We start from the raw sequence: 26452 nt of genomic DNA on the forward strand, positions 1-26452 counted from the left end.
AAACCGGGCCTGGAACTAACGTGTTCTTTAATTTCCTGAGTTACTGTGCGATGCATTTCTTGTTGTTGGTACTATTTCAGAAATGGCAATCACTCACCTCACGACGGGGAGGAGGGGGGGGGGGGGGGCGATCACCTCACTCACCCACCCAAAAGAACTGTGTCCTTTAGTTGTCCTCCACGCACCATGCGGAGTGCAATTTCCACACGAAAAGAAAATCCGTTTAGAACCACCCTCCCGCGTGCGTTTGGCGTTAAGTAATTTGAGCAAACGTGCATTCTACGTACACAGTTACGTGTTCGATGTGTTGTCCAGCCCCTCCCCACCGGTGCCGTTAATCGTACACTTGAAGCGCACCGTCTAGATGTCCCCGGGGGCGATTACCACCCCGGAGGACCGCACTGCGCAGGGGAGGTTATGGTTCCGGGCTCCAATTATCTGCGGCACTGGTTTGCACGGTTGGCAACTGCCGGCACTGGCCCTAGCCGTTCCCGGAACGTCAACACGCCTGGGCTTAGATATGGCAGCACAATTGGTCGCCGGGTTAATATGGGGCATGCAGGCAACCTGTGTGCCAATGGCGGGTTCGTTTTACTGGGAACAGCGAGGATTTAATACCGCGGTAAGTGGATACGTTTGCGCTATGGTTTGCTGCTTTGATCGGTTTACTGGACAGGGCCGAACGAGTGACCGGGTTGGAAAGGCCAGAACTTTCCACACAGCTACGGTGATACCGTGGATAGATGCGCTGAAACAATGGTAGAAATTGGTGGACCACCGTCGCCTAACTACCGCCACAGAGCTGTTATACACTTTCGGATCTTCGTGGAAGTACAAAAGTTCACAGATCAACAAATTTCAAATCAACATTTTTACAACTTATTATTACTCTTAGCTTTCTTTCGCAGCTTTGCGTACATGTGGAGTTAAAATGATGGGCTCAAACTGTCAACGTACCATTCCTATTTCCAATCTAAAGTCTTCTTAGAGCCTCATGTACCAATAACAGCTTGCCCAAGTCAACAACTCGCTACCGCGCCCCATGTTGAGCATTGTCACTAAGATAATTGAGCAATCCTGAAAAGTCTGGCTGACTTTGGCGTCCGTGTGCGCGTCTGGTAAGTCCCGAAGCGAAAGCGGCTTCTCCTCTTGTGCTGCTAAAGAATCTTAAATTCTAATCTACTACGATAGTACAATTTACAGCTAACTCTACCCTGCTACGTAACCCTGTTTCGTGGGAAAGATTTTGGCACCCTCTGTCTCGTTCTCAGGGCGCTAGATTCGTAGGTTTGGTTTACGTATATTACTGCGTTTATATCACGAGCTTTAGCGTTCTTTTTACCTTGTTTTTGTTATTCTTTGTACATCCATCATCTATGCCTACGTTGGTCGGTTCCTGACATGACAGTTACGATTTTGACGTTCTAAGGAAACGGCCTTTCGTAGAAAGGCAAACAGCCCTTCCCTCTACAGCTCTCTCTCTCTTTTTTTCTCTCTCTCTCTCTCTCTCTCTCTCTCTCTTCTCATTTTATTGTCCTCTTCTCAGTCTCTTCTCGTGTGCGTTTGTTGACGCACCCTTCTTGACCCTTGTTATTGGATGCTTTTCGATCAAACGCAGAATTTACAGACCTAGACCTATGCATAAAACAAACAAAAACATACTTCCACAGCTTAATTGCAATAAGAGAAAGGCGCTCACTACTAATAACATCCAGCCGGAGATGCGTTTCCATGTCGCGTGTTAAACCTTTGGATGTAAACCGTCATAGCGCTCTGTTTGGTCCTGCCAGCGGTGCTTCAGGTATGCAGAACTGGTTTCCAGTGCCACCATCGAAGCCCCGCCGAGGAGTCACTCAGAAGGAAAGCAGACTGGAGTCGCTTGAGTTACCGGCAGACCTTGTCAAGTGTTACGATGAAGTGACCCGAGGCGCGAGAAAAATGGTAGCCCCCAGCGCGTTTGCTGGACCGGTGCACTAGAGCCTGATCACTCGCTAGAGCATCCTCTAGAGCAGCCTAGTTCGGGTAGCCTCCGCCAGGGTGTACCACTTCCCACCGCACTGTCTGGCACACACAAAAAAATGACCTGAACATCTAAACATTTCCATTTCTTCCCCTTGCAGCAATCCTGCACACTAAAAACAGCACCATTTTCCGACTAATCTGTGCACCTTCCATACGCTCTCGCGGTCCGCGAAACGCATCAAGGCGCATTGTTGGGTTTCGGGGGGGCAACCCCGGGCGATACGGCCAACTACGCGTACTGGACGCCGGCCGAGCATCCGTGTGTCATCCGGAACTCGACGTACTTCATGCCTGGGGGCGCGGGAAACAGGATATGGTGGGGTCGGGGCCGGTTGCCGGTGCCGGTGATCACGGGTCGGTGCACATTGCAGGTCGGGCAGGTTGGACAGGAGGAAGAGGAATCGGTGCGTGAGTGTGTGGGCGAGAGTGTTTGTGGGTTTCATTTTTTAATGTTTGTTTGTGAAAGAAACCGGAGGTGTTCGAGAGCGGCGGAATGAAATGGTAAAGGAAACAACAGAAGAAGAAGAAAAAAATGGACGGTGTTGTAGTCGTAAACGATTTATTTAAAAAAATACTTAAAGGAAGTGTTGAGCGTACTGGGGGAGGGTTGGTGTTTGGGGTTAAGAGCTCCAGTTAAGGGGGGGGGGGGGGAGTAAGGAGAGGACGGATTACAGAGGAAGGGACGATAAAGATGGAGCAGTGGGTTAAGATACGTGGTTTGCAAAGCTCTTCATCCACATCAAAATCCCCCAAAATCCGCTGTTCCGTTAAAATTTCTCGTTAGATGGCGCTATACATATACGCGAGTTTTTTTTTGTAAGGTTAGTAAATGTCACCGGGTAAAATGACGGTCAGCTCACGCATTCTGGTGTGAGTAATGTACACGAGTGATTGCTGATGCAGTGGGTTTAGGTGTTAACGCGTTTTTAGATAAAAGAAGATGAGTGCCGCGTAACGACGTAACGCGTTGCGTGCCTGAACGAATTTGCATTGAAATGAGCTGATGGCATCTTTCACTGTCACAGTATGAGTAGATCTATTTAATAAAAAAAAGCCACAGCATTGCATGACAAACAATATATTATGGAGCAAAAAGAAAAGTTTAATTTGGAGCTGCAAACAAGGCAAGTTAGAGATCATGCTGAAGTACATACAGGGAGTTACTCAACGTCACTTGTTGGATAAAAGTTTCAAAGCGAGAACAGATATTTCTCGGATACGTAATATCTTAGCCTTGTAACCGTAGTCTTGGCAATATCTTGTAAAAGAAAAAAACCCTCGGAAGTCATCATTAAGACGTTAAGAGGTCGAAAAACCCAAACCACATTATGTAAAAGCATTGGTATACACTAACGTTTAGTATACATCAACAAGAATAATTTAATTATCTTTTTCAAATTTCATAAATTTTAAAAATATTTAACCAAAAACACATTAAAATCTTTGCGACCAAACGCAACCACAGTCGGTCAACGCATTCGATTAGCTAAGGTTTAAAGTGGAAATCATCTTCCACTACACTAATTTCAAAGTCAAACGTCAAGCTACTAGGAACAGCGGAAAACAAGTTTACTAGCAAAACCAATTCGGACGACCGTGCCAATAGGCAATCGTAAAACTTCGCACGCCAAATTTGGAGATCAATTTAGACTGTTTGGAATGGAGGGGGAGTTTTAGGGATATTTCTAGGTAAGGGGGTGTTGGTTGGTTCGGTTTTTTTCAGTGGTGTAAAATAAGGATCCGACAGGATGGACACCGTTCCGCTCATCGGTAGCGGTAGTGCGCGCCCTTGTGTACACCGACGCACTGAATCCGTCCGATTCAACACACCAACGGGCGTGGGTGTTTGTGCTGCAGGCCAAACGCCCCCGGGTTCAGTGGTCACCGGCAACGGTCAGCGCGTAACATTTCGCCCTATCTTTAACGCAACCGTTCTCGATGAGGAAGTTAGCAAAATCAAGACCTGTTGAAGATGGGTGTATGGGTGATTGGAGGGAAAACGTTTTCTGTTTTGTTTGTTTGGGGTTTTTGTTTTGTTTGCTGACGACCAACGACTACTACGACCAGGAGCGACATCTAACGGACAGTGGGGGAAAGGTGGGCTACGGCATACTCGAACAGTAGAACACAGAAGCGAAAGGTTTGGGTTTTTGGGAGTAGACAAAAGCGCCAGGGCGAGTAAAGGACCCGACTATTCACCAAAGATCAAAGAGTGGGGCTTTAAAGGGGACCGTTTTGCACACCACTCGTAAAGCAAATTAAATTGCAAAAAGTTAACTTAACACACTATGATGAATCGTTTTAGTATCTGATGATGCGTAAATGAAGCACAAACGGTTAGAATGCAGATGACTTATAATGACGCAAGTAAAGAGCTAAAATAAAACACATTGCACGAACATGCATGAACATTTCAGATGAAAGCAAAACTGTTTGAAGTTACAGTTAATTGAAGAACAAACGCAACAAACAAAATGAACATGGGCAAACTACCTACTAATACCATTAGTCCTGTTATGGGTTATTTTGATGAGCTCAAGGAAACACACACACACACACGCACACATCCTGGCAAAATGCTCGAAAAAACGGCAAGCGAACCAGAAAGAAGGGGAAACACTTACCGCTGTTGTGCCAGTAGCACAGTGCCGCCAGCACGATTAAATGCCACAAATTGTGCGAGTGGCCAATGCAGTCGAACCAACCGATGCACCAGCGTTCGGGAATTTTGGCCACGTAGATCAGAAAGGCAAACCCGGACAGCGCGTACATCACGGCAACGCGCGGTATGAAGATCTGAAAAGCGAACGTACGAAAAGCGGTTGTTAAGCGGCAGTGTGAGCAACGATTGCATAACGTTAGGCGTTTGTCCCGTCGCATTGAACTGCCTTTGACATTGACAGTGCAGACAAGGCGTGACCATGTGCACCCGCTGCCACTGGTGCCTGTGCCCTACATTTTGGACACCTGCACATGTCCGAATCGGGACGCAAGCCGCTCTGAATATTAATCGCGCGTATAGCCCACCTTCACCATCGTGCTCTCGGTGCCGCCCATCACGAAGTACCAGTGGAGCGTCGGTACGACACCGTACGCGGCCCAGGCGACGAACGCCAGCATTTTCACGTTCGAGTGGACGTTCAGCTGCGGTATCTGCAGGGCCATGGCCGCGGTAAAGATGACCCCGATCGTGATCATGTAAAAGTCGCGCAGGGGCTGCAAAAACAAAGAACGCAAGGTGATTGTCAAACAGCAATGCGGGTGTGCACCACCGTCACACGCAATCGTACGTACCTGATTGCACCAGAAGGCGTAGTAGATGCCGCTCATGAAGATCGCCAGCAGCGACAGGGCGATGCCGAACAGGTCGAACGCGAGCAACCGATCGTAGCTGTCTGCCGAGTGGCACGAGAACGTGTGGTAGATCGAGGAGAAGATCATGCAGAGCTGAAAGCTGAGCAGCAGCATGCCCACGATCACCTTGTCGGTCGTGCTGGCCTGTATCTGCAGCATTGCGGTATCGTAGTAGGCAAGGATGAGAAACACGCACAGGCCGAGTATGTGGCTCCAGATGTTGACCGTCTCGTTCGTCCACCAGAACATGCTCTCGAGGCAGAGGCGCGCGGACAGGTACGTCCGGTAGCCGGTGCGTATGAACGGATTGAACCGGAGATGTTCCGGCGCTTCATCGTACGCGACCACCTTCTCGCGCCAGCTGGTCGGTGCTAGAGCGGACGAGGAACCGTGCTTCTCGGTCGCATCCTCCAGGACGGGCGGGTTGGCGATGCCCTGGTTAGTGATGAAAAAGGATGGAGAATGTTAGCGTCTAGAATTTCCAAATCGATCCCATCCAGTGGTTAGTTGGAGTAGTTCATAAATGTGTTATGAAGGTAATGGTTGATTGCTGAAAATGCTGAAAAATGGTCTGAATGTTTGTATTGCTAGCTAGTGACGTTTTATAACTACGAATTCGATAACCTCATCGAATTATTTTTCTACAGCTAATATCTTCATCCACACCTAGCACAAATACTGTTGGTTTCATAAATCCTTATGAAATATGAAGGTACAGAACTGTTCCCCTTTTTTACGTATGCCAAAGAAAAGAACAATCACGCTTTAATCTTATGAAAATGCTGAAAAATGGACTCCATTTAGCCCAGGTATAAACCTCATTAGGTAATTATGGGATTATGGGATATGGGTCGTGGGTCACTTAAGTTCACATCAGGCGTGGAAGTCATGGTGGAAAACACATCCAACGAGTGTGTTGTGTGTTTTTCCTTTGGTTATTTCAATGCCACAAGTATGAGAGAAAGTAAAAAGTGATCGCTGACTAAAACAAGTTTGGGAACCACTGATCTAGAGGAATCATAAATCTCAATGTGCGTTGAAGATAATCACGTATTCCAGTATTTTTTAAATGTATTCTGAAGCATATAGCCAAACAGAATGAGGCTTTCACACTCGACTGTTCGGCTTCAAACGCCTGGAAGAGTCGCTGGGACAAAGCCCAGATATCGGCTTCCACAAGAATTCGTGAGTTCTTTTCGATAGTAAGTATCACATAGACATGCGGTTGATAAGCCTTCAAGTATGTCTGGAAAGCAGTTAGATCCATAGAATCTAGCTAACCTAATCGCTTACATCTGCACCTGATGGCTTCAATAGGATAATCCTCTCATCACTGTTGGTATTTAATTTTAGTGACTAACGCCGCTGGGTTGATTAACAATTCTTTCGAAAATGGACGCTAACATAAATGGAAAACCACCGCGAGGTTGTTGTACAGGTTGTTAATAAATAATACACAGGCGAGTTCACCGTGTCATTGCACTTGGAGACGCGTCAGAATCGGAAAGGTATGATTGATATTCAATTCCGGCTTCTCACACCGCGCTGGTTAGGTGTTTTCCTCTCTCTGACGCAAGCGTAACGCTCCATTCGCGAGCACTTTAGCACCTGAAGCGAACGGCGTCCCCTTTACATGCTGGTACATGCTCTGTAGCCTTCTTCCGTGTCACCTGTGTACCTTTTGCTTACGGAAGCAGGTTCAGGTGTTTTCCATTAGCGTCTGCCTCACAGTTCAGCGTAGCGTTAGAAAATAGCAAAATTTGCACGTGAGTTTCTGTATGACAAACACCTCGCACTCTATTGCATGTGGCGTTTGCACCTTTAGTAGATTTAGATTGAGTCTTTTTTTTTTCAAATGTCTATCTGCAAAGTAAAGGCACGACTTGTTACCATAAAGTCCCAACAATTTTGACAGTACCCTGTGTATAGATTGCTCTCATCTCGCTAATAATTGCAGAGCCTCAGAAAAGTCCATGCCAACTAATTATGAAATCTAAACGTCATATAGCATTCCTCAACACCCTGGAGCAACTCTCTGTCCACGAGTAGGAGATTCTTCCTCAAAAACACGCCAGACAATAATGATCCAAAAACATTTCCCAGCAAAGGGGTGTAAGGCACTGAGAGAGCACGGCATCATGCAGGACTCCCTTCTCTGTCCTACGAATCACTCCATGCGCAGCCAGGTTACGCCATCCCGTTTGCCACTGGGCACTATTCCCACCAGTCGTCGATCGTCGTCGTAATCACGTGTCTAAACAAATTTCAGGCACGAGAAGACATCTCAGGTCTAGCGCGACACTGATCGGAAAGCCCGTCAAGTGAGCACACGTGCATGTGAAGCAATCTTCCCATTAGACCTTTTACTTTGTTGCAATCCGTTTTTGCTTTCGGTAGCGATCACTGTTTTGATGGCAGAATTGGGGATGATTGAAGGCACAGACGGAGATGTTTCCTGTGCTTAAATCTGTCACAAAGACACTTCTGCTTTCTTCAGGACTTTGGAAGAGATACGAAGGGACACAATAACTTCAAACTTACACGAAAGAACTTCTCCGTCATCGTGTCGTGCTGTTGCAAACAAATTCTCTCTCACAGCTTAAACACCACACATGTACGCACGAACAAACCACGGAACTCGCGATTGTCACCCAAAAGCCAAAGCACAGTAATACTTCTGCAGCTCACTGGCAGCGCACAGCTTCTGTTGGCACGAGCGCGGTGCAACACTAAGCCACCAACTATACGCAACCAGGCAAGCCCCGAGCCCGAAGTGTGATAAAGGTGCGCACGGCGGCGGCGACGACGGTTGACTTGACCGACTCGCAAACGGTAAATGAGCCCCCGGGAGCTACGGTGACGAAAATTCGACTGTACCACGTTCCTTCGTGGGGTCGCGATCGTGTCGACCACAACACTTGAACCAGCGAGGTGGGGGAAAGAGTGTGTGCAAAAACGAACGCAAGCAAGTGGAGGGTTTGGATAAAATAGGGAAGGGATAGTACAAGAAGTAATTCGCGCCACAACCACCATAACCACCACCATCAAACCGCCAGAGGGTTGGGTGGGGGTTTGACGGTCATGCTTCGGTCCTCGATCGGTTTTTTTTTTGGGTTTTTGTATTCGCATTTGTACATACCAGACAGTTTTGTTTTGGATGTTGCGTGGTTCTTTTTCTTCGTTTTTGCGGAAAGTAGCTGAAAAACAAAACGCACTTTCCGCAGCAATGTTGAGAAATTAGGTTGTGTGGGAAGTGAGAGGGGGGAAGTCTGTTGGAGAGTTGGTTTGATTTTGTTTCCCTTGCTGTTGGTTTATTTTGGAAGCAGCATTGGAGCATTTCTATATGTTTGTTTCCTTGTAATAAGGAAGACTTTGTTGACTTCGGATCCACACAATCTCCAACAAGTCGCAGAATGACGACCCGAGTCATACAAACCGCTAAAAAAACGCACAAGATGCATCTACAGCGGACAAGCAAAGCACACCATTGCACACTTTGGTCGTAAAAGATGGCCGGAGGTTAATGTGATACAAAAACATCAAATCACTCCCCTCCACACTCCTCCGCAGTATCGTGCCGGGGCAGTGATTGCGTATCACATACACACCCCACCCGGTTACGACACTGCGCCGCGCAGACGCCCTAACGCCGCGAAGAAAGGCGGCGGCGGCGGCGTCGATCGTGGCAAGGTCAGACCGTGTTCACTTTCAACAGGCCTTTGCCCGCCGTACGAGTTGGAGATAGAGAGAAAGAGAGAGAGTGTGTGTGAGGGAGAGGTTGCGGTTGATGTCTACTCCGTCGATGACGCGGAAACGAGCGGGCTCGCTTTCCCAAAACCAGGTGAAGGCCAGGTGAGTTTACCCCCAAAAATGCTCCGGCCAAACTCGGTGTGATCAGCATGGGTGTGTGAAACACGGTGCAGCAGGCTGATGTGTGATTGCAGGATCGTCACCGTTTGCGCGATGTTTTGGGAGGGGCACGATGTCCTACTTTTGTTGTGCTTTTTGCACACACCAGCATTGGAAGCTGCTGCTCAAAAGTTCATCTCCAATTGTTATATAATCGGGTTTTTTTATGTGATTGTTTTGGAGCCACAGATTTACAGGAACGGAGCAGAATGTACTTCAGATCTTAAGATCTCAAAATCCTGGACCTAGAATATCAACTGCTCTAGACATCTTTATCTGTAGTACATCAATTTTTGGCTTTTCGAGTCTGATATTGTTCTGATGTAGGGACTGCTTGAAGGCCAAATTAATGGCAAGAACACAATAAGCCTCGTTTTGAGAATCCATATCACAGAGCAGCATACCACTGAGACTTTAAGAACTTCCAGAACCTTTCAAAACTGGACAAACATCAAACCAGTAGCATAACAAGACGTCAACAACAAAGCATCATGCCTTCGCTTCTGATCTGCTAATGATGGCTTATCCGGTTGCTGGTTCTGGTTTGCATTCTCCACGGCTCCATCATTAACCAACGCTACCAGCTTTCTTGACGTCAGACGTGCCAGTAACCGGTCCCGACTCGATGATGATGGAGAAGGGAAGCCTCTTCATACGTCAGAGTTGTTGTTATTGTAGGATTTATAGAGGCTTTTAGACCTTGCGGGTCTCTTTCGACGTCTTATACGTCAGAGACTTGCCAGCCAGTGCGCCACATTTTGCAAAGAAGGAAGCAGTCCGAAGAATCGCGCGCACAAAAACTTGCACTAAATGGTAGAAGTAAAAAAACAAACATGCACAATAAAACTGCTGCACTTCACAATGTGCGCTAAGTGCGGGCAGGTCTATTAGATTGTGTGCTGTGCTTAGTCATCCCCTCCTGCATTAGTGCCCAGCTTCATACTCCCATATGGCATTGCATCGCATCCAACAGCTTGAACCATTCTTTTTGCTGCCACTGCCACCAAGGTGGTGTGGTGCACGATTGTGTTGTGTGTGGGTCCACAATTTCCATCGGCGCTAATTGCAAAAATCTCCAACCATAGCCATTTATGCTTCTACTGTATGTGTGTGTGTGTGTGTTTGTGTGTGGAAATTGATATTCAGCTGCGGTGAGCAAATCATTTTCTTTGTGTGGTTAGTGTGTACGTCTGTCTGTGTTGGAGTGTTTTTCTTTCTTGCTTTGCATTCACATTGGCCACGCTAACGGGGGGAAGGGATCGGGCAGACTTGTGTGAAGCTGAACTGCAAGATGCCGCCGATGCGAGATGTCGTCATAGCTCGGTAATTTTCTTCTTTTTGTAGCCCAGAGACTCCGTTTCACTACACGGTCGACCACCCCCCCTGTTGGCAGAAAAGCCTTTGCAATGATCTTCGCCAGATCCAAGTGATTGCCGAGTGCCAGAAGAGAAAAGAGATCGTATGTAAAGGGATAGCAGGCGCGGTGCATGGGGCAAAATGGGCATGCTTGAAGATATACATTTTCCGTACATGAATAACCGTCTGCCCAATGATAGATCGATAATTTCATGCAGTAAAATCTCGAATCCATACTTATACCCGACAAAATGCTTGTACTATCATAACAACAATAGTACATAGCGTAGAATCAATGTAAAGGACGTAATTTTGAAATGGCATTGTAAAATCGATTACTTGTACAAGTAAATTTGGCAGCTCTCTTTTTTATTGCGAACAATCCGAAATCGCACGAATAATGCCTAATAAGAGCATTCAAAACTAATTCAATCATGCACGCATGTCGCCATTCCGGGGAGTCCATCTGGCTCCGCACCCCTGTACAGCAAAGTGCGCAGAGTGCTTGTCTGTTGGTCTTGGGCGCTGGTGAGAAGCTACCCGTGCAAAATCTTGCCTTACTCACATCGCGGTTGTAGGTTATTGTTTATCTTGCTCCACACTACTACCGCGATTGCGTAAAACGCAAAACATGCTGCAGGCGGCACAATTTGGGGGCTCGTTCGACCTGCCGAACGCGTGTCCCTTCTTCCTTGCCTGTCTGTAACCTGATTGCTGATGGCGCTGTTATCTCACACACCACCTGACTGACACAAATACATTTTTAAAACATCAAAATTCGCCAAGCAATCAGTTTTGGCGAACGAAGCAATGAAAAAGGAACGTGAAGCATTTTTCCCTCTCTTTCTCTCTCTCTCTCTTACTCTCTCTCCCTCTCTCTCTCTTACTCTCGCTTGTATTGGAAGCGATCATTCATGAGACGCTTTGGGCTTTGTTGTGCGGTGTGTTTGGGTAGTAAAGCAGATACCAAATCGGGCCACCTGTGGCTTACCCACACACTGAAGCGGGCGAGATGAAACAGAGGTTAATCACCTGTGGCATTGTGTCATCACGCTTTGATTGCGAGCTAATCGACCAGCGAGCTTATTGTTCTGTGGCTTAGTAGACCTTTAAAGAGTGCTTTTTAAAATGAAGAAACTAAATAAAGCACCGAAGTGACAGAAGTAAAATGGGTCACGTTGCTTCATAGTCGCGAGCGGAAATTGTATCCTTTCGTCAGACACAAACCAATGCACAACCAATACTTTCGGCAAACAATGCAAACGGCAGCTCGAATGCCACACACCGTCAGACGGAAGGCTTTGCGGCCATCCTTGTTTTGCAGTGCGCGCACTGCTACTGCAGCGTGTATGTGTGTGGCGGCGCCCGCACGCGCATGGTTGCGGATCGTTGATCAATGATTTCGGCGTTTCCGCCATTTCGCTGCTCAATTGATTGAGAAAATGGTTTAACACGGTAGGATAAACCGTCCTGTGGCTGTGTGTGTGCGTTTGTGTGTAATATCTCGTGCCACCCCAGTGAATCACGTAACCTGGTTCTTTGCTGCTCTGGCCGACCCATTCGACCTTGAAGGTGATTGCGATCGTGATGTACTTCGGTACCGATACACTTTGAGCCATTTGGGCCTTTTTTGTATTGTTTCTGTATAGAGAGACACGTAGAGTTAGTCATAAGAGCAGGCACGTACTCGCATCCCAGCTCGGGAATGAAATTGACTACTAGAAACTACTAGAAATTGTTGTACTACCTTCAAATATGGCATTAATGGATTTGTCTGCAGGATACTGCATCCAAAGCTCTTTGAAACGCTCCTGAAAACTATGCTGGACCTATCTTATGTTCCAAAAGGTTGGTCCGCCTTACTTCGGCATCAGCAGCCGGCAGCAACGACCTAGCATCGACGCACTAACTAACTAGCTGGGTTGCGCGGTTGAAAAACATCCGAAAACTGCGTCCCATAGTCCGTCCGTTTCATAATCCCCCATAATTATGCAACCCGAGCCGACGGGCCCAACGGGCGCAAAACGCAGAGAGGTGACCCCATTCAACGCCGAATGATGCTGCCAGGGTGGAGGAAGTACTGCCATATATACCGGTTTCTTTCTTGTTTTTTCTCGCTCTCTTGTAGCCGTCACCGAATGGTCACGATCACGACCGCACCAGAAAACAGGAATGGATAAGGATGAGGAAAGCCAACCATGGCCGTGTGTGACCCACTTACTTATTAATTTCGAAGCCAAAGCGAACCGCCACGTTCCGGATTTTGGGATCATTTCAAATTAGCTAATTAGGGCAGATGAGTTTGTTAGCTATACTAGGATTCCAGAGATTTTGCCAAGGTCGTGATATCTTCAATGTCGAGCGCACATCAATTCAAGACATCCAAAATGAAAACACCTGAGTCTAGGCTGGTACTTTCCATTCCCTAAAGTAACGGACTACCAGACAGTCATTTCATTCATTGATACCTGAAAACTTTGTAAGATCTAGCTTTATAGGACATGACCCAATGATGACCTCATATTTAGCGGGAATTCAAAGACTACTAAATTCTAAGACTAAGACTGACTAAGACTTCAGTTTTAACGCTTCTTGCAGTGTCTGGCAGCTATTCCCCCTCAAATATAGTCTCAAATACAGACAGCTTTGCGGCAATACAACCAACGCGACTGGTTTGCGAGGCCAACATTTATGCACTAGTTGCACTTCCCGCTGTCCCCGATTTGCGTGCGATAACCTCAAACAGTAAACATACTCTTTCCGCTCGTCCTCCCAACAAAATTCAAACCAGGCGGCTGGTAATGCCAAATGTAGCACACAAAATTTGCTACCTTAGCTCCTCTCTCTCTCTCTCTCTGTGCGACCGAGGAAAACCCATCCAACAATGCGGAACAAATGTTTTGACAGAATTGGTGACTTCAGAAGAGCTGCCTTCAATCCATAACATCGCCCACGGTAAACCAAAACACAGAAACAAACCGTCCGAAGCGTTCCAATTATTTTACGGCACTGCTGCAAAGCTGCAAAACTCTCGACCGATGTTACACGTTGCTGGCAAGAATTGGACGCACTCATATTAAATACTTTCCAACCAGACCCTCGAGGGTGTGGCAAACGAAGCGCCTGCTAGTGAGTGCTATTTTAATTGTTATTTAATTCATTAGCATAAAATTAACCCTTGCATTCTAACCTTCCGGCACGGTTTTTTTTTGTGTGTGTGCTCTTGTACGACACTGCCAATGGGTGAAGTGAAAATTTAAACTACAGAAAAGCCGTTTGCCAAAGCTGCAGCGTCATCATGGAGAAGCGAACCGCATTTCCATTCCGAGGCGAGATCGCAACAAATATGCAAAAAGTGCAGACGTTACGGCGGTTCGATGCAGACCTACGGCAAAATCAATTTCCGTTGCATGCCTGCATGCCAAACCAGGAAGATCTCGGAGTACTAATGAACCGCAATTGTATGTAACTGCCTCGATTTCAGCAATTGATCTTTGAAGATCTGAACATACGGGGGGGGGGGGGGGGGGGCGTAGTGTATTGTGCTCTGTGTGCTAAGCCAAGTTCATGAGACTAATGCCGGAGGCACCTGTCTACTACTAAACATCTAACCGCACGTTATTAAGCTCGCGTTTAGGCAGCCAATACAATCCCACTACAATCAAGCTCAATCAAGACAGCAGCAAAATTGTTCAGCTAAACGGGCTGAGAAATCGAAACGCCACACTCACGACAGGTTTGGCTCAAAAACAGACGCCACGTGAGAGCGGCAACCCCCGTTGGGTAGCCCGAAACTATTGTACCGAGCGTCTTTCAGCGATATCTCCATCTGAGCGCACCAAGGCGCGTACGTGCGCAAGAAGTGGCGTAGCCTTAAACGGCAGCGAGATGGAAATGTTTGCGGTGCACGTGCCATCCACACACACACACACACACAACCCAGCCGGCACCGCCGGCCGAAAGAAAATGGGGAGAAATTAGTTTCCCTGGTCCCTGCCCTTCCCATGCCCCCAAAGGCGCGTACCAACAAACAACTCGTGCGTGTACACACAGTTGGCTGGAACGCGGCGGAGGATTCAACTTCCTCTGGCTAGGCCGCGGTGTGGCAACACGTGAGCAAGTGCACGTTTATTTTTTTATTTTTTGCCTTTTTGTTGTTACCGTTGGAAGTGAAGTTTTGCTTCCAGCTTTCGCAAGGAGACGACGAGAGAAACCGCGCACCGCATGCCGAGGATCGTCTGGCTGTGGGCAACCGCGGCGGTATTGCTATTTTAACGAATGATTTCTCCGCCATGTGCATGTGCAATCAGTTCCGTAATTCACAGCACACAAACACTATGCACCGCGCAAAACGGGACAGATGAAGGTACCGAGGGGGTGGTAACAGTGCTAGGAGACGGCACATTTGTTGGGATGATGGGGATGTTTGAGTACTTTGACGAGTTCCGTTTTTTTTTGCTAATATTCTATTACTTTGTTTTCAGGCTTTGGATCTCTAGCAACCCGGAAAGAGATTGGTACAAAGCTAAGAGAGGGGGGAAGGGGGGGGAGGGGTGTGGTCGATTTGCCAGCACCAATTGGTGCCAATCAACCAACGGCGCACATCGGTCGGTAAATTATTCAACAATGGACAGTTGAGTTAAAGGGAGGCGACGTACGTTAGCGCCCCTGGTCGGGAGCGTGTGTCTTTGATTGGCCGTGTCGCGCCCAGGTCTTGGGCTGTATCTGGCCAGTACACGCTGGTGGTTCGTGGTACGCCCGGCCATGCATTAAGCATGGTGAGAAGTTTGACGTGTGTTCACGTCGTGCCTCGGGCGACGTTTAACAAACCGTTTTTTAATTGCTAAAATTCAAGCCCCTCTCTGGAAGGAATTGAAATGGGTGCGAGGCATTGGATATTCTTGACTGCTTCAGCAGTCTTCTCTTTGAAAAAAAGAGTTTGAATCCAATATATCAACCCAACGACCCCAATCCAAAGCTCCCCAGGAAGTTGGCTCTGATTTTGGTCGCCATAATTTAGGACGATTTCTGTCAATATTAGCACATGCGAATATTCCTGAGCCTCTTGTGCAGGTCCTTAAAATTCATACAAAAACACAAAATTCTAAATCTCATTGAAGATATCATTCTAGCGTATTTGGTTAGAAATGGAACATTCTTCTTGAGATGTTCGCTAGTAATACGGCTCTGATATTGATTGCCATTATAGTGGAGGATTTCTGTGGAGATTGATATGTGGGAAAAAGTTGTTATTGAGGACTTTGTATGTACCGACGTCTGTATGAAAAATTTCTAAATAGACTTGGCCGTTACACGTGGTCCTAGAAAGTAATATTCATCCAAATCCAGATGGAAATTCCAGGACGGTAAAAAGATATCTAAATATTACGTCTAGTGAAGTGAAACGCACAAGCAGTGGACACATCTACTACAGCAAGGGTCAACAATGCTATAATATCATGAACCTAGTACATCCGGGTACGCTCTCCATGGGAATGAACCCCTCCAATTTCCTTCCAGAATTACAACCATTTCCAATGGCAGGCTCACCCGTGCTACTCCAACCACACGCGCTCTCAGGTCACTCGGGAAACGTGAGCTGCAATTGCGTCCATCAGCAGCACAGCATCTCTTCACCATCACTCCACTAATTCAATCAGTGGCGTTGCCTTGGGCCAACTGCCAAACAAAAACACACACACACACACACACACTCTCCAACGTACCTTTTGCGGGTGCCGGTGATAGAGCCCGCAGTCGCCCGGCGCTGCAACGCTGCCCTGGAACAGGCCGGCACACTTGATGCTGCCGGGTGCATCCCCATCCGTCCGGAAGCTGCCGGACGGGGGCAGCAGTTCCGCCTTGAGCAGCTCGTTCCACTCGTTCATTGCCGGGCCGGGCTGGTCAAGGCTCTGGTCCAAACCCAGAGAGGTGGTGTTGATCACGAAGACACGCGGCGCCGCGCGACTGGCTACGGAGATGAGGAGTTTGATTGGCGGGAGACGTCGGGTTTCCGTTTGGGCTGGCGGACACACCTGAGGATGGAAACGTTAAGGTAAGAGCGTTAAGGACATTGAAGCGACAGGGGGCTTGCAAAGCTTTCTCCAGGAAATCAACTGGCTCCGGACGGTTTGTGGAGTGCTGTGAAGGAGTTTCCATTATCGTTCCTAGATTGATGCCTTATTGTTTGTTCCCCCCCCCCCCCACCCCCTTTCAATTGCCGTTGGTCAGCAACCACAGCCTCGTGCGCCTCTGCAGAAGAGAAAGCTCCCAGAGGGCTTTCAAAGGGCGGTTTTGTGCAAAAAATTAAAAAAAATACAAAACAACCTCACAATTGGCAACCACCAGCTCCCCCCCCCCTCCCCCCGGAGTTCGTAAAGTTCGTCCGACAGTGGCATCCGGTTTTCCCCTTTTCTGCCACGTTTTAATTGTGCCCCTCCTGGTGGGGTGGGTGTGCTTTCACCCAAAACCAAACAAAACAAAACAAAGAAGCCAACAAAAAAAAAAGAAATTCTTTTTCGGCATCGAAACAGCAACGTTTATCGGGGCAAATATGTGTGTGTGTTTTAGTTTTTTTTTTTTTTTGTTAACATAATTATCCGCAGTGAGCCTATGGAGAGAGAAATAGAGAGAGAGAGAGAGGGGGGGGGAACGAGAGAGGGCCAAAAAACGTTGCATTATGACGCGCTGACGATGCTCGTTGCCAGCGTCGATTTCGCAAACTGCACCGCAAACATGCATGTGCACGCGATCTCGGCCCAAGCATCAACACACAGACACATGTGGCCCACTGGCTGTCGATAAGAACAACTATCTGGCGGACCCGCGCTTATCGCGGATTGGATCAGCACGTTTTGCGGGATCGGGTTTGATCTTATCAGCGGTCAGCTACTGGCTTAATGGGACGACGGCATCTCACCGCGCTTCGGAGGGTGTCTCCCGGTGCCGACATAGTAGTGGCCGTTTGCAGTGACCCCTTCAAACGAAGGGCTTGCAGTAACGAAAACAAACACACATGCAGAAAGAGCCCCATAACAAACCCACTCCCGGGGGAAAGAAATTGGGAGGTCAGTAAGGGATTCCGTTCCGCATAAAAACGTCCCCATCAGCCGTGGATGCCAACAACCAGCGCAATTGCCCCCACTGCTGGAAGATGACCCACTGCATTGGCTCTCCGAAATTTCGGTCAGAGTTCTCGCTCAGTGTCTCTCTCTCTTATTGCCAAAAGCCCAGCTCGGGAGACGAATCGTTCTCTATACCGGCAACATTTATCCGCATTGCCCCACTGGATGTCAATAAGCGTTTCGTACGCTTTTCTCCATTGACCGGCCTTTCCTCCAACCACACTGTCCTCTGCCACTGACGCTCTGTTTCCCAGTGTGCGTATTCTTCTTTTTTATTATTTCCCTGTAAAGCCTTCCTTGCGCCCCCTCCTAGCCCCGTTCTCACTCACTTGCGGTTGCTTCAACACTTACCTTTGAGCCGCGTGAAACAAAAAAAAAACAAACCGGTCGTGGGATTTCGCACCTGGCACCTGGATCTGGCGACGATCGTGTGTGTGCGTGTGTCTAGCGACAGCTCCTCCCCACACACTGATGATTGCTGATGATCCGTTCTGCACCGCGCGACGCCACAACGTACAGTGTGTGAAGCGCCCGAGACCCGGGTCCGGCACCTTCGGCGGGCCGATACGCCGTAAACACGCTCTCGCTCTCAACCCCTTCCTATTACGCGAGAAGCGGTATACAGTGACTGCTGCGCCAACAGGCACAGAGCGGTTTTGGGCAACATTAACCCACTTTCCCAGTGTTGCCCGCCCCCCCAGGGCAGTCTTATCTCATTTTATTTCCTTCACTTTGCACTAGCTTGCACAGTGTTGGTTCTTTGCGCACACGAGTCAACGTACGCACGTTATACAGCGCATCTTTTGTGTTTAATAATTAATAAGAATGTTGCCAGTTGTTCAAAGGTTTTGAAGAGACAGCCTCATATGTGGAATTTGGAAATTTCAAAAGCTGCTGAACGAAATTATTGCCCTGTGTTTAAAAAAAAAAAAGCTAAACTGTCAATGAGATAATCGCTTCGATAATCAGCATTAGCTATGCAGGGAAACGTCAAAAATAAGCATGATCATGATGATTTTTATTTACCATTTAAATATAATTATTGGTCAGAATCTAGCATTTTACAAAAATGGTATAAAAATAAATTGTACTATTTGTTATTAACGATAACGCTGGACCCCGGATTCAATCGCACTGGAGCTTTCATTACTACCGTTTTCTTACGTACTCAACCCTCGAGTCGTGTGCAAAGGGCAACAAGTTTCAGCAAAGATGTTGGTTAGTCATAAAATAAGGCGTAAGGTATGCAATTGGCGCAGCACCATCATTTAGCCATAATAACGAAATAATAGAAGCGATCTTGATTTATCAATCGTCGCCATAAAACGACAAGAGCTCCATCTGTGTTGCGGAATGTTAACTAACCGCGCACAGGTTGCTGTCTTGGGGAAAAAAGCGCGCAACGGCAACACCAAACCAGTTGGCAACGGCAACCCCAAAAATTGTCTCAAGTGGAGCGTATCCATCGCTACAGCAACATGACCATTAGCAATGGGAATCCCGTGCACAATACGGTTGCATTATATCCCGCTTACGGGACGGACACGCTTAGGGACTCTAAAGCCAAACTATCGTTCAAATTTGTAGTTGTAATTTTTGGAGAGGCATTTCACTTAGCCCGAATGCCTCATAAACCCAATAACAAAATCTAGATTAAAACCCTTTTTCTGTTGAGAAATCTGACTTTTTCAAAAGTTAGAATGCATGCTTCATCACGGAGTGTTGTCCTCCGTAATTTTATGCAAGTGGAGCGTATCCATCGCTACAGCAACATGACCATTAGCAATGGGAATCCCGTGCACAATACGATTGCATTATATCCCGCTTACGGGACGGACACGCTTAGGGACTCTAAAGCCAAACTAGCGTTCATATTTGTTGTTATAATTTTTGGAGAGGCATTTCACTTAGCCCGAATGCCTCATAAACCCAATAACAAAATCTAGATTAAGCCCTTTAACTGTTGAGAAATCTGACCTTTTCAAAAGTTAGAACGCATAATTCATCACGGAATGTTGTCCTCCGTAATTTTATGCAAACTCTCTCTACACTAGCAATCCTTCCTTCCCCCTCCCCTCTGCCTAATCACACCTTTCTTGCTCTTGTACAACGGCTTTTTAAGGTGCATCCGTCTCTCCTTCTCCTTCTAACTTCACTCGTCTGTCATGAGTAGGTCGTGCCATTGGAAAGAAAAGAAGCATTACACAATTGGTTGTATTTGATTGTATATGTGATTCACGGATTCAACATGTGCATTTCCTTTTATAGATTAAAAACATTAGGAATTCTTGATTTTAGCTTTATAATAATGAATTGGAATGTATTTGAAGGCTAATTAGCTTGATCGCTTGGGTTAAATATATTTGTTTCACAATGCCCCCCCCCTCCCCTCCCCTCTTCCTCACATCCGCTACGCGGTTATTTCATGTAAATTCACCTTATTCACCAGTTGTATTTAAAATAGTAGCAAAAATTAAAATAACTGATTTAATCTCCAGTGCTCTGACAAAATACAGCTCACGTTAATTTAACGCTTGCTATTTCACTGCTCACCACTGTAAACCACGTAGAATGAGATGAGCGTACCGAATGGGGAATGCGTGTATACTGAGAGCGCAAAGCTAGAGAAATTGAGAGCGACCGAGTGAACACGGTCCGTGTACAGCAACTGCGGACCTTAGCAAAGGGAAAAGTAAGCCATATGGTAGAGCATGGCCAAGAGAGCAATTTGTTTGACAACGTTTTTTTTTTTTTTCATACTGGTACTGATTCCATTATTATGTTAGAAAGCCGTTGAGCGGTACTTGAATGCTTAGCGTATATAGTGCGATGGCAAAGTATTAGTCCAGTAGTGCTTTTTTCTCGTTTCATGAATTCATTGCGACTAGTTATTGTTTCACATTTCTGTAATTCACGCAGAATTTGTGGTGTTAAAAACCTGAGGACTAGACAACGAACCTTTCATCACAGTGTGATATTATAAGCTTAAGTCAGCCTATAGCTGGAATTCATTGCAATATCTTCTGCTTCACCTGTACTTCTGCTCCTCGTCTCATAACAGTGCCATTGGTGATATGCATCTGACGAAATTATCATGATAATCTTGCTGAAATGGTTCATTATTGCGCACCTCTGCATTGGCAATTGAAATCATTACACACTTTTGATGTTGTGCGAAGATGACGATCTAACGCTCAATAAACTCACCTGCCGAATTGAACGGCAAACTGCAACAACCGCCTTCTGAAGTTTACCGCATTCGAACGCCGAACTATGCCTAAGATAGGAAGAAAAATAGACAGTAACATTATGTTTGTACTTCAAACCTTCAAGCAGAAGTAGCAAGCTAGACTCCCAGGTACTCCCAGGGCAGAACCTGTTAGTAGCTCCTGTGTGAATTTAAACTCCCAGAAGCCGTTACGCCTGCCAGTATGCAAATCAGCAGGCAGTCGAATAAGCTACAATAACTTCCTGTAACAACAAAGCCAACTCATCCATCAACCACACAGCTATGCAAAACGGAAGGCTGACCCCTGGCACACCTAGAGATGCTCAAACGATGGAAACCAAAACAAAACCAACCACAAATTGTGTCAATTCCAAAAAAAAACCATCAGAAGAACGATAAACCGCACACACCGGTAAAGCGCAATATGTTCGGGTTTCCTTTCTGTTTATTTTAATTTAAATTCAATTTGACTTATAGAAAAAAAAAACACGATTCATATCATTTTTTTCTGATTTTTGTTCCGAGCCCTTTTCCTCCGTTTTTCTCTTCTTCGGCGCTTCACCACCCTCCGCAAAACTGTGGTCACACTCTTGTCTCACACCTTGCGCACACAACACGCTGTTCCTTTTGTCGTCACCATTTTCGCTTTTCTCGTGCCGTCCACACATATCCTTGTGTTTTCACTTTGTTTGTTTGTTTGTTTGTTTGTTTGTTGTGTGTGTGTTTGGTTGTTGTTCCACTTTTGAGCCCTTTACACATACACACGCAACACAACACGACGCACGTGAGCTTACAACAGAAAATGCAGCTTAGCTTAGCTTACCCCACGGTACCCACCCATCAAATACCATCGCCACACACACACACACACACACACGCGCGGGCGCGCACGTGCACAAATAGATATCATAGCTCCTATCTACTTTCCCCTGCCCAACCACGGCAAATCCAATTTTTTTTTAGACGTTCGGTGTGTTTTATTGTTAAAGGAGGGCGGATTAGAAGCTTTTAGCAGCTGTGAGCGAAGGGTACGAAAGGGCTCGCGCGTAAGCGGTGTGTCTTTGATCGCTTTTCACAACGATTCCGCACCTCCCGTTTCTTTCGTCAGCCCCATTCCACGCGGTGAAAAGGTAGTTTTTGTTTGTTTGTTTTGGTGGATTGTTTCTTAGTTTGTTTAGCGTAACCAATGCGTTTCCATCCAATTCTGGCCGCTTCCTCTTTCCATCCCCTCTGACCACGGTAAAGGTGAAGAAGGGTGGGTGAGTGGGTGGGCTGGTCGGTTTTTGCTGGTGATTGCAATGCAGCAATTACCGCTAGCGATGGTTTGCGTACATTAAGCTTCCTTCGTTTAGTCTCGCCTTGTTCCCTTCTGTCTCTCTACTAGTAGTGATTATTCTCATTTACTATTTCTCGGTGACAGTGTATGCGCGCGCGACTGTGTATGTGTATGTAGTAGTAGTAGATGGGGTGGAGGTGGGTGCCCGTATCTAATGTTGCTTTGTTTCTTTTTATTCCATTGTTTTTTTTTTTCTACGTAGCAGCAGCATCGTCATTGTTCGCAGCTTTTTCACCCTCATCTTTCTCTCTTTCTCTCTCTCTCTCTCTCTCTCTCTCTCTCTCTCTCTCTCTCTCTCTCTCTCTCTCTCTCTCTCTTCGCATCTGCCTTTCGCTATCACACATCCTGTTGGTATGTGGATTGTTGTGTTTTATCCTTCTTCTTCCTCTCCTAACTGCTTGCGCGGCCCCAACCTCTGCCCTGGTTGCCTGTTCATGCGGTTTATAAGTTAAGCGTTGTGTATTCGGTTTACTATGGTGGGCCGCGGTTTTCGCTACCCTGCAACATACATATCATGACATCTCATCAGAAGCATATGATCTCCACACACACAAGCAGTGCTACCCAACTTCCTCGTACTCCACACTCCTGCTCGGTGCGCACACAGCACACCCCAGCACCAAGCAATGTAGAAGCAACCACCAACAACGCTCATCCATCTCATCCTTGTGGGGGGGGAGGGTGGTGGTCGTGGTAAGTATAGTTTATTTTGTTTTGCTAAAAGAGTAATAAATGTTTAGTATGTGATTTGTATTATTTTGCTTTTGCAGTTTTTTCTCTGTACTTTCAATTGTCTTTTGTGTTTTTTTGCTTTGCTTTGCTTTGCTTTTTGCGTTTGAACTGCGTATCCATCATAATAAGTATGCGATGCAATGTGTGTGTTTGGTTTTCTGTTTAGTTTCTGCTCCACCTGCACCACATTCTTCGTACACTACTGCTCTCCACTATGTATGTGTGAGTGTGTGTGTTTTTCGGCCAGTATATACGTGGTAATTTTGGTTAACTTGTGTCCAACCAATCGTAAGCGGCGCCCTGCTGCTGCCATCACACCACGCCATGAGCGTGCAAATTTTGATTATTTTTTTCTTCTGCTAATCGAAACTCATCCGTTTGTCAATCCTGGACACCGCACACACACACACACACACACGCGATGCGCGAAAGCGACCTGTGTTTTACCCGCTTCTAAAACGAAAGAAAGACAATTAAAAAAATATTAATTTAAATACGTTTGTTCCCGTTTGTTCGTCCAAGAAATGCGGCATAATCGAATAATTCAAACGCACCACACACACACGCGCGCGCGCAAAAACCAGCCACAAGAAGGGATCAAATATAATATCTCAGTGTGCTTCTGTTTGGCATCCTCTGGCTGCTAGGTATGCGTATATGTATCCCATTGGGCTAAGCCTTGCACGCGCGATCATCCCTTGCCGCCCTGCGCGACCTACTTTACATCAAACAGGAGCTTGTGTGTTTTCCTTTGTTTGTCGTCATTATATAGTTGCCCGTACAAGGGGTTCAGCATAGTACATCCAGTTTGGATTTGGGTGTGTGTGTGTATTTGCGTGTTTGAAGAGGACGCGCACACGTCACAGAGTTAGGCGTTTGGTACCCGTGTTTTCACCACTAACCCTGTCCCCATCAACCGTGGAGGTGGAAGAGTGTAAGCAAAGAGGAGGCCTCCTGTATGCTTCGGTTTTGTTCCTGTTTGTATTTAGATAGTGCCTAAAAAAAAATTGTAATAAATTTACATTTATATTATTACGCAACAGCGAGGGCACGAGAAGCGAGCGAGAGCGCTAACGGAGAGTTTGTGTGTGTGTACATTTGATAACCAACATATTAACAAGAAAAGTACATACGGGCTTATCAACTTATGTTGCTGCTTCATGATTGCTGGCATCAAGTGTTGCGTACGTTATTTTTGTTTTTAAATATATGCCTTGACTTATTCTGCCCAATCATACGTTATGCATACGTTGTGTATTTGTGTATCTTTATGTGGTAGGGTAGGGAAGAGATACGAGCACAAACACGTAATTCGTCACAAAATGAGAAAGCTTTAACTCTTCAACGTTAGTGTACGGGGAACTCTAAATTACTGGAACTCCTGGGAGAAGAGAGAGAGAGACAGACAGGTGCATGTGAATCAATGTTAACGTGTAAAACAAGACAAACAGAAAAATAATATAATACCTAATCATAATAAAATCACTATCGAGAGAATGAGAAAAAGAGTGAGGTGAAAAATGTACAACACACGGAAAACAATCCAGGCGGACCGGAGAAAAACACAAACACCACGCACACGCTAAATAGGAGAAGAAAATAGGAGACAAACTGAAACCAAGGAATGGGGGAGCAAACTGTCGGCGCAGAGTGGCACGCACAAATCACGAATTAGGGGGGGGAGGGACAAACAAGTGGTACAAGAAAAGAAACACAAAACAACAAACAGATTTACCGTTGTAATATATATGTAATTTCTCCTTTCCTTGCGTTTTTTTTTTGTATTTTATCCTGCACTAGGGTATTTTTTATCTCCTGTTCTTACTAGTTGTTTTTTCGCCGTTTTTTTTTTGCTTTACTTTCTCTTATTAGCTTTATTTAGTTTTGTGTGTGTAGTAAGTCGTCTGTCGGTCTGCCCAGTTACGCAGTTCAGTGATTTTTCTGTTTTCTTCCCCCACCCACACCTCGAAAAAAAAAAAGAAAGTTTGCCTTTTGTAAGGTGTGCGCGCGAGCGCGCTAAAAAAAAAAGAAGAAGAAGAAAGAACTCTGGTACGCCTTTTCCGCTCGCTCTGTGGGTGGGTGTGCCTTTTACTTTCGCGCTCTGCAGTGTTGTTGTTGTTGTTATCATTGTTTCGCTAGTATTCTCCTAACCCCCACACATCAATCCATCCATCCTTGTCCATCCCATCCACAACCTCCATCCATCGCCATCGTATCATGTTCTAGAGCACTTTTCTTTGCATAATTTGTTGTTGTTGTTGTTATATTGCTCTCTCTCTCCCTATCTCCCTTCCTTCCTTTCTCTTCCCCTCCCTTCCCCTCCAACTTTCCAGGCTGGTTATGACTTCCTACGTCACACTCACGTTGTTCTTCTTCTGTTTTGCTTTATGCGCGCGGATGGGATGTACAAATGTAGGCAGGTCACACAACCCACCCACCGACCCACACTCCAGAATTCTTCCCGGTGTGTGTGTGTGTGTGCGCAACAGCAAAGGTTTACCACGCTCGTCTCAGCGCGAACGACCCCTGATGCGCGAGCGCGCTTGTTGCGCGCACGCTCGCGCGCACACACACGTCATTTTCACAAATGCAAACACTTCCGCGACACTCCTCCTCTTCCCAATCATTTCGAGTTTTTCACGTGCACACCCCACCGGCAAAACAACACACACACGTGTGTGAGTGTGTGTGCGTACGCTGGTGAATACCATCCAAGCACGTGCGCGCGCGCGCACGCAAGCAACCATAGATTCTCTCTCTCTCCCTCTGCTTGGCTTGCGGGCGGATGGAGATGTTGGTTTCCGAATTTTGTTGAAAAGATGATTCCGCTTCCACGGGGAACGAAGGACAACGCGAGAACGCACGGCAGCCTGCTGTGCTGGCTCCCTCTCTCTCTCTCTCTCTCTCCATCTCCTCTCTGTTTTTTCTGATCTTGGTGTGCCATAAATCAAATAACAAAACCATAAGTATATTAACGGTTGTTTCCCACTAACCGTCCGTCCACTCCCCCGCCGGGCCAGTATATTTTTTTGTTTTTGTTCTAATTGGAACCGCTTATAAACCTCGCCACTTCCTTCCTCTATTCCACTACTCTCACGCGGTGTAGTATCTCCTAAGGAGCCTTTTTTTTTGTTTGTTTGCTTACAAAACTCTTTCGTGCCCTGACATGTATGTGGGTAGTGCGCGCGCTGCTGCCGTGCATTTGGCAAGGGTGTTGTTTGTTGCTGTTGTTACGACGTTGATTGGTCCTGGAGAGCCTTGTTGGGTCTACTTAATCCAATTGCAGGGCTAGTTGCAAATGGGGCTGGACGACGACAATCAATAAATAACTTAAAAAGCGACACACACACACACACACACACACACAAATACACACAGAAAAGCACACTC

General features: G+C 46.5%; 1 protein-coding gene across 4 annotated transcripts; it reads right to left on the reverse strand.

Annotated features, from left to right (window-relative positions):
* Positions 1-856: 856 nt before the first annotated feature.
* LOC120948043 (progestin and adipoQ receptor family member 3) lies at positions 857-18299 on the reverse strand. 4 transcript variants are annotated; one of them, XM_040364038.2, is made up of 6 exons: positions 18169-18299; positions 16368-16676; positions 5317-5811; positions 5050-5238; positions 4647-4818; positions 857-3985 (listed from the first exon to the last, which is right to left on the reverse strand). In XM_040364038.2, exons 2-6 carry the CDS (start codon positions 16527-16529, stop codon positions 3897-3899), a joined length of 1107 nt encoding a protein of 368 aa, XP_040219972.1. In that variant the 5' UTR covers positions 16530-16676; positions 18169-18299; the 3' UTR covers positions 857-3896. The 4 variants fall into 4 exon arrangements, with proteins under 4 accessions (XP_040219972.1, XP_049461853.1, XP_040219965.1 ...); XM_049605896.1 differs by having other exon boundaries at positions 857-2313; positions 18117-18299; XM_040364031.2 differs by having other exon boundaries at positions 18117-18299.
* Positions 18300-26452: the final 8153 nt, after the last annotated feature.

The sequence above is a fragment of the Anopheles coluzzii genome, chromosome X, assembly GCF_943734685.1.
Source record: "Anopheles coluzzii chromosome X, AcolN3, whole genome shotgun sequence".
Lineage (NCBI taxonomy): Eukaryota > Metazoa > Arthropoda > Insecta > Diptera > Culicidae > Anopheles > Anopheles coluzzii.